The 8,926-nt window shown below is 42.1% G+C and overlaps 1 protein-coding gene across 1 annotated transcript in view; it reads left to right on the forward strand.

Annotated features, from left to right (window-relative positions):
* The window catches only part of AP1S3 (adaptor related protein complex 1 subunit sigma 3), a 57,270-nt gene extending 49,588 nt beyond the window's left edge, over positions 1 to 7,682 (forward strand). The window contains exons 4-5 of the mRNA XM_045855966.1: positions 950 to 1,087; positions 5,569 to 7,682. Of these exons, the coding sequence (XP_045711922.1) occupies positions 950 to 1,087; positions 5,569 to 5,604 (174 nt within the window). The 3' untranslated portion in view covers positions 5,605 to 7,682. The remainder of the gene's footprint in view (positions 1 to 949; positions 1,088 to 5,568) is intronic.
* Positions 7,683 to 8,926: the final 1,244 nt, after the last annotated feature.

Below are 8,926 nucleotides of genomic sequence, written 5' to 3' on the forward strand. Positions count from 1 at the left end.
TAAATAACACTGCAAATGAACATGGGGGTGCTTAGATTCTTTCAAATTAGTGTTTTGGGTCTCTTTGGATATATTCCCAGAAGTGGGATCCGTTTTTAATTTTCTGAGGTGTATCCACACTGCTTCCCACAGCGGCGGCACCAGCCTGCCTTCCCACCACCTCTCAGGTGTTACCCAGACCCATGGAATCAGAAACCCCAGCAGTGTGTGTTTTAATGAGGTTTCTGGGTGATTTAGACACATTCCAAAGTTTGAGAGCCCCTGGTCTGTGACATAACTTTGAGGCCAGTTAGCACAACGGAGCTTTGCAGTACAGGTTGCTGAGGGTCCCAGAGCTGGGAGCCCAGACACAGAGCAGGAGACACGGGGTGATGCCGCCTTGCACCTGAAATGTAGTGGGGCTCAGCCTCCGCCTGTACCAATCGGAAGACGAGCTGTGTGGCCACATGCCTCCAAGAAGTTCCTCTCATTGTGACATTAAATAATATGTAAGAGCATGCTCTGCTTTAATAGAATGTGATTTTACTACTTTATGTGTGTGTGTGTGTATTTTTATTTATTTAGTTTTAGATTAGAGAGAGGGATGGGAGAGAGAAAGAGAGGGAGATAAACATTGATGTGTGAGAGATACACCAATTGGTTGCCTCTCACATGCGCCCAACTGGGGACCTGGCCCGCAGCCCAAGCATGTGCCCTGACCGGGAATCGAACAGACGACCTTGCAGTTTGTGGGCTGGCGCTCAGTCCACTGAGCCACACCAGCCGGGGCATGTAACTTTTATGAAAGGCCTACAATCCCCCAGTTCTATTTTCTGTCCTTAACATACCGTCTGATATTTTTATCTTTGGTATGGCAATAACTTGAAGAAGCTCGCGGTACTGGCAAATGTTTCTTGTAACCCCACTGCAGTTTATCAAAATATGTGTTGTTGTTTTTTTGTCCCACCAGGTCTGTGAGCTGGATATTATCTTTAATTTTGAAAAGGCTTATTTTATCCTGGATGAATTTATAATAGGTGGAGAAATTCAGGAAACATCCAAGAAATCCGCTGTCCAAGCCATTGAAGATTCTGATATGTTACAGGAGGTCAGTACTCAGTTTCTCACGCAGTGAGAAAAGATGATGATGATGATGATGATGATGATGATGATGATGATGATGGTAGGGGTGCTTGCTGGTGCTGGTGGTGGTGGTGGTGGTGGTAGGGGTGATGGTGGTGGTGGTGGTGGTGGTGATGGTGGTGGTAGGGGTGATGGTGGTAGTAGTGGTGATGATGGAGGTGGTAGTGATGGTAGGGGTGCTGGTGGTACTGGTGGTAGTGATGGTGATGATTATATATTAGCCAACCCTTATTGAGTGTTTGTTCTGTGCTGGCTACAGTTTCTAAGCAACTGGTGTATTAATTTAATTATTGCAGCAACTCTAAGAGGTAGGTAGTACTGTTACCCTCATTTTAAGGACGAGTAAACTGAGGCACAGAGAGGTTAAATGACCTGCACAGTGTGACATAGCTAGTAAATGTGGAATCAAGATTTGAACCCAGGCAGTTGGGCTTCGGAGTCTTTGCTTTTCATGTTTGTTTGAGCTTTTTAGTGAGCATACTGCATTATCAAAGAGCTCCCAAATATGTGGTGATGCTCTTTTCAAGAATAATCTTATGAGGGGTATAAAAAGACTTTCATTAAAATATCTGTGCTGCCCTAGGAAAGGAGAGTAGTCATACATTGTTATTTCCTTTGCCAGGGCTATTAGAGCTTTATTATTGAAGATGGCATTTATCATCTTAATTAAAATTTCTTACACCTCCTCAGGAGGCTGTGTGCGTGCTCTGATTTGCATAAATAAATGGAGAACACATGGCTGGCCTTCCACGGTGTAAATCGGCCGCAAACCACCCCTTCGCTTGTGCTCCTGACTCGGATACTCATACAAAATGGGGTGGGGCTTTTCTTTTAGATGTAGTCCGGATTTTCATTGTACTTAATAAAGGAACTTAACTTACATGATTCCCTTCAGCTCTCCCAGGGACTCGGGGAAAAAATAACGCTTCCCCCACCTACCTCTGCCCTCCTAAATGAGGCTACCCAACCCAGCTCTGCCCCCTCTCTGTTCTTCTTCCCACAGCACCCTTGGATCTCGCCATCTGTCTATTTTCACAATAGCAGGTCGAGAGATTCCAGAGTGTTATCAAGTATCTTTGAGAAATTGGCTTTAAAGCCGTTCTTCCTGCTGATTGAAAGTAATAGACTGATTAACTTCATAAAACACCATGAGGCGTGATTCGCCGGTAGCTGTGTCTGCACATCTTTGAGCTGCTGACTTGTTCCTGCCCATCTAGAGAGCCAGTCTTCGGACACCGAGAAAGACGTCTGTTTGAGGGGTACCCATCAGCCTCTGGCTGTGCCTCCTGTTGGGAAGCTGATGCTGTTATTGCGCTCACCTCAAACAATGCACATAAACTTTCTGATGTTTACTTGACTCTCTCCAAATGCCACAGGAAGGGAATCCTACAAGGTATTTGAGGAAGCAGCGGTTTGGAAATTCCACAGAACAGCCTTTGCTATAAAATCTGCCAGGGGGTTGTTTATAACTCTGTCCCCAGGGCCCTCACTGTGGGATCTCCTTATAGGAGAAACTTTAAGCAGTGGCTTTTAGCACTTTAGTAATTAAGTCACAGAGGAGTTATTCTGAATTCCCCCCATGCAAGAAAAAATTTTGAAGAACTTGCATTGTATCTGGTTGGTAATTCGAGTTCCATTTAAATCTAGGAAGCAGGCATTTCAAGGGAGAGCCCTTTCACAATTAAACAGTAATTGGTAGTTTAGATCTCTGGTGATTGAGTGGAAGGTCCTGGTAGGCAGGTCTCAGGGGACCCTCCATTTAGCCCCTGTGTCCCCATAGAGAGCAGGCAATGCCATGATGGTCCTCTAAGTCTCACTGTATTAACAGCACCAGCCAGATCGAAACAGCATTATCAGTATTCTGATACAGGCCTCTGGTAGTGGAGCTAAATCAATGAACATTTGGGGAGCTGGTTGAAAAACTGACTTTATATACCTGGTTTGCTTCATATGTCCAGAGAAGCTTCGAACGAATGAGCACGAGTAATAAAATTGCATAAAGAAAAAAAATTGCTGCTTTCTTTTATTTCTGTCCTTTGGACCTAAGTACATATTTGTAGTTACTAAAGGTTAAAGGAGGCCTTTGTAAGATTGCTTTCACTTTTAGTCCAGTCGAAAATCCCCAAGCAGCCCCTGGGACTGTCTCTTACTCCCTACCTAATAAATGGCTCTCTCCCCATGTTTAGTAAGAAAATACATAGTCTCAGAGCCTCCAAATGCTGAAAGCTTATTCTCAGTGCACTGGGGAAGATGTTGATAATATGGAAATGAAGAACCAGTTTCACTGGTTGGGGATGACTTTAGGCTGTATCCTATTTTGGAAGTAACAACTCAGCAGTGCCGAAGACAGGTACAAAGTGATAAGAAGAAAAAAGAAAGTCTGAAAGAAGATAGTGACCTTGTATAGTTGAGGCTGCAGTTCCTGAGGTTACCGTGAGGGCAACCAACAGAAGATGTTTTGACCACTTAGTAGGAAAGCACGTTTAGAAGGGAGGGCCTAGTGGTACCTCATTGGCTCCAGCAACAGGATACTTTGCATGCGTATGCGTAGTTTCATGGAAAATGGACAGGTGCATCCCCACACGGCCACCCTTAAAGCAAGACCATGTTAGCAGCCCAGCCACCCATAATGTAGCAAGAGGTCAAAGCAAGCCCACTCCTACATGCCCAAGAAACACTGTAGCGCCAGATGGGTAGCCGGAGAGCGGGAGGGATTGCTCCCAGGGTACGGACTCCAGTCATCTTGTGAAAGGCCAGGGCAGAGCTCTTTGGGGCTGTTCCAGCCTTCAATGTCTGTTCCGACCATTGAAGTAATTGGCTCAAGACAGTAGCAAGCTCATGCACTATTGGTAGCACAGCTTAGCAGGGGCAGCCCGTGTGGGCTTCCACAGATTGGTTTAGCCAGTGGTGGGGAGGAATGCCAGTCACTAGAGGCCAGTGAACTGGAAAATCCATGAGATGACAAATCCAGGGCCACTTGCTGGTCTAGGCCCCTTCCAAGGCTGCAGGCTCTTACGGTCAAGTTCGTAAAGGTACCTTAACTGCAAAGAATATGTAGCCAGGCAGTGAATATAAAATATGATAGAGGTAGTGTCGGACACTTAATGATTAAAAACCATATGTTACTGTTCTGGATTTTGTGATACTTGTCATCTTTAAAAAATTTGTAACTTACTATCATTTCCACCCTCATAAACTTGATGCCCAATTTTGTATTTGTAACTTGGTATTTTTTTAAGTGGCATAAGTTTTAGGTGCCACAAAAATAGGCATGGGCCTCTGGCCATTGTGATGCCCTTGCTGAGTTGAAAGACATGGGCAGCTTCTGTGACGGGAGATACAGGGCAGAGGTCTCAGGGTGTCTCCCTGGACAATGGTCGTCCACCATAGGAGGTGTCAGAGCTCGACAGGCAAGTGTGGAGCCAGACCAGACCATGGTATTTTCAGCAGGGGAACGCTGGCACTCTGAACAGAGCTGGTGGAAACCAGTCAGAACACCTGGGGTGTAACCCTAGCCTCCTCTGAACAGTCTCACTTGGCCTTGGTCTTGGTCTGTTTGGCCCATGCTGGTTGGTTGTCTTCCTGGCAGGTGCCAGGGAATCACATACCCTGGGGCTCAGGCTTCAGGATGCACTGAGCATCTCAGAACGAGCTGTCAGAGGCAAGAGTGTTACCTGGGGCTTTTCCCTTAATCTCCCTCATTGAATTAATCCAGAGGCCACTGTATTGCACACACACCCGTATTATAGGAAAGGGTGCAAACGTCCATCCATTGTGCATGGTAAAGGGCTTGCAACATCACAGTGACTTTGAACTCTGCCTGTAACTGTGGACCCACTCAAATATCCCAAAAAGTGCTGGGAAAAAAATCACGGCCTTGTGGCATGTTAGCAAACTTGGGAACTGTCGAGGAAGATGAAGAAACATAATTTGTCTACTTTAGAAGAAAGCCTCTTTGAAAATACGTGGCAGGACATCTTAAGAATTATACTTGTTTATTTGTTATAGCTTGGCAATAAGTAAGAAAGATGTTCTTATAGTATCTGTAACAATAAGTATGTTATACAAATAGAATTTGGATTTCTCTCATACATGTGCCTGGCGATAGTCCTCGTGGTCATTTTACCAGACACACTTAGCTGAAGTCCGCAGTGATATCTTGCAGCGGATTCAGTGCTCTGATCAGACATTCATTTTATGATCCAGCTTCGTTTCTCCCTAGTTCAGCATTAGTCAGTTCCAGCCGCATGGAGGTGTATACAAATCATGCTCAAACTTTGAACCATCTTCTTTGATTAGAATGCCAAGATGTATGTCCACACATACTTTTCAAAACTACTTTTCAGTAATGGCAAAGGAGTAAGTAAAAGCACAGAAAAGATTTCACAGTCTGCTAAAGGTTGTGGCTGAAAGGAAAAGCTGCTCTAACGGACGGTTCTCTTTCAGACACTGGAAGAATACATGAACAAGCCTACGTTTTAACCGCCCATCTCCCCGAAGACCCGGAGAGCTACCTGTCGCAGACTGGCCAGGAAGCAGTGCCTTGCCCACGTGACGGGACAGAGCCTCCGGCACCATGCCAAAAATAACTTAAAAGGGATGTTCTGTTAACCGGCAGAAATTTAAGCTGTTTGACATAATATATTTATCATTATTCCATGTCTGTATTATATTGCATATGATTACTTATTATAGCTCTGGTTGTTCACATAACCTCTTCATAATGCAGGAGACTGAACATTTGTTTGCAATGTATTAGCTCCGTGTAATATTTTAAGCTAATTTAAATACATGTGTTGTAGTACGTTTTTGCTGCATTTGGTCCTCTACTGACAGGCTGAAAACTGTACTGTAATAATCCATGATTTAGTATGTAAAGTAGCAATACTTTTTTTCTAAATATGTAGCTTTTAAAATTATATGATCATTCAAAATTATGTCAACAGTCCAGAGTTTATACATAATGCTAGCCATTTTTAATGTACTTAATAATGATGTAATTTCAGTCCAGATACAGTGTATCTGATTTTAATGTCCTGAATTTATTTATTTGTCAGGGTTGGAGTGAAGGAAGATAACCAAAGTTAGTATAAGGGTGAAGTGTTTTTGACACCGTGGAAACTGCTCTTGTGAGAGGTTTCAATTTTACCTTTTCACTGAATATTTAAAAAAGCACAATAAGGATGTGTGTTCTACAAACTCTGTACATTGATTAAGGTTTTTAGACATCTGGAGATACAGTGTCTATGACACTGTATTATAAAAATAGTATAATAGAGATTAATAACAATAGTAATAATGATTATTATTACTACTCTTAATAATTTTTTATATTTCAAGCACTCTTAGTTGCTTGAGAGATTTTGTTTCAACTATATTTTAATATATTTCTAAGATATGTGAAAACTTAATGTTTATTAGGTTGACTTAGAACATTTAATACAGGGTGGGTGATAGTAGGTTTCTAGTTGTTCATATGGAAAATAATACAATAATTAATAACTAATAATGCAAGAGTAAACTGCTCCATGTACTCACAGCTGAAAACTACTTTTCCCCCACCCTATATTATTGTTATATGGTGGATGCCTTTTCTCCTTTTTCTTTCTTCACCTACCCCAAAATATTTGCTGCTGACCATTATTGTTGTTAAAATATCACATTCATGCTTCCGGGAATGGAAGCTCTATGTCGCCAGATAGTGAATGTGATCAGACATGTAGGGAAGTAGCTGGTAATGTTTGTCTCGCTGCCCCACTTTTGACGTCTTACCCACGCATGTGCAGTGTAAGTGCTGAGCTGCGGTGTTACCCTCGCCGGAGTGGGTAGGGACCCTCGGGTGCTTTTACTGAGACTGTGATTTCTGTCGGGGTCTCTAGGAGATCCGATAAGGGCTGACCTTGAGAGAACGTGAGGGAAAAAGGTTCCCATTGATTTCTTTTACCACAGATATTTAGGGGAAGAATGGCAAGGCAGGAGCAGAAGAATGGAAGGAAATATTGATCAGTGCCTTGATATATAACCATTATGAAATGGAAAAGACCTCAGATTAGAATGTGAAGTAACTAATGTTGGGCTTTCCACATCTAATGTTCCCTCGATTAATCGTGTAATTACAGTTACGGCACCAGGTTGGAGTTTAACTACCATCTGTGATCCCTTTGCCTATGTATTCAGTTTGTGGTCTAGCTTTTTTGTTGTTGCTATCAATGTGGTAGAACTCTATTTTTTTTTAAAAAAAACCAGTTTTTTAAAGATGGACTTTGCACATCATTTTCTACGTGCTACGTATTCTGGGGAATCCCGTTTTAGGCCCTGGCTAGCTATGGTCAGGGCTCCTCAGGCTTCGAGTCAGTGTCGCCACAGAAAATGAGCAGGACCCAGGGTGGCGTACCGGGGTAAGTGTGAGGGATCTGGGGACATCTTCCATGGGCCTGGGCGAAGATAATCATTATGTTTTCTAGATGTTATATGATTATAATAAAACTACCAAGTGAAGCAAAAGATAATAAATATTAAATTTTGTAAAACTTCTGAATAAAATGTTTTAAGATTTTTAAGTGAGGAAGTTCAGTGTGTTTTCATGAATGCATGTTTTAAAAAAGCAGATTTCACGCTTGAAATTGACACCCATGATTCCTGGTGAAGTCCCTTTAATAAGACCTTCGTTTTCTTGGTGCTTATCCTCACAAACAGACTTCGCAAATAGGTGACAGCACATGAGGGAAATTCCTTTCTTCCTGTCCACCTCCTTCTCACCATTCACCCACCTTTTCATAATGTAATCTCTTTACCAAAAGTTAGTGATGTAGTCATTCTTTAAAACTAGCAACTCCTTTCATTAACTCATGTAAAGCTGGCATTTATTGTGATAAAGCAAGTGAATTTTTATAATTACATATATATATTTAAATGGTTTTTTTAAAAGATTTTATTTATTTATTTTTAGAGAAGGAAGGGAGGGAGAAAGAGAGAGAGAGAGAAACATCAATGTACGGTTGCTGGGGGCCATGGCCTGCAACCCAGGCATGTGCCCTGACTGGGAATTGAACCTACGATGCTTTGGTTTTCAGCCTGTGCTCAATCCACTGAGCTACGCCAGCCAGGGCTAATAGTTTGTTGTTTTTTTTCATTGTATTTTTTGCATTAGCATTTATCTCTCTTATATTCTCTCCCACCTCCTCCCACTGAAGTCGCCTGAGGGTCACCTCATGTCTGTAGCCATGAGTTCTCGTGATTTCCCTTTTCTCCAGTCTGAATGTTTCCTTCAAAATGTTACCAAGTAAATCACACGGACATCTTTCTAATAAACATCCACTTAACACACAGGATTAACGAGCATTTTAAACATTTGCGAGTATAAAAGATGAAGCAAAGTTCTCTTATAAATTCTAAAAACATCCAGTGTAGCTCCTAGGTCCTCCTACAAACGGCAAAAGCCCACATAAGTCACCAGCCTCTGTGAAAGCTCTCAACATTTCCAAAGGAAAGAGAACAGCGCTATGTTTGAATAACGCTATTAGTAAACAGGTAGGGGACATGTCAAAGGCGTGGCAATAATTCCAATCTAGAAGATGGTTAAACCATAAATGTATCATCTCAGATTACTCTATCCTTGTTAAGAACTATGCTAACGAGAAATGTTTAGAATAATATTCTGTAAACAGCAAAACCAACTGGTTAACCAAACAGTAAATTAACACTTTGAAACAATCGTTATAATGGAACACTGCATAAATTGATACTGATGGCACACATTCGAGGTGGAAACCTTGAGATTTAGTGAATAGAGGAGTTCATTCAC

This window comes from Phyllostomus hastatus, unplaced genomic scaffold (genome assembly GCF_019186645.2).
Source record: "Phyllostomus hastatus isolate PE091 unplaced genomic scaffold, TTU_PhHast_1.1 phas_contig_137, whole genome shotgun sequence".
Classification (NCBI taxonomy): domain Eukaryota; kingdom Metazoa; phylum Chordata; class Mammalia; order Chiroptera; family Phyllostomidae; genus Phyllostomus; species Phyllostomus hastatus.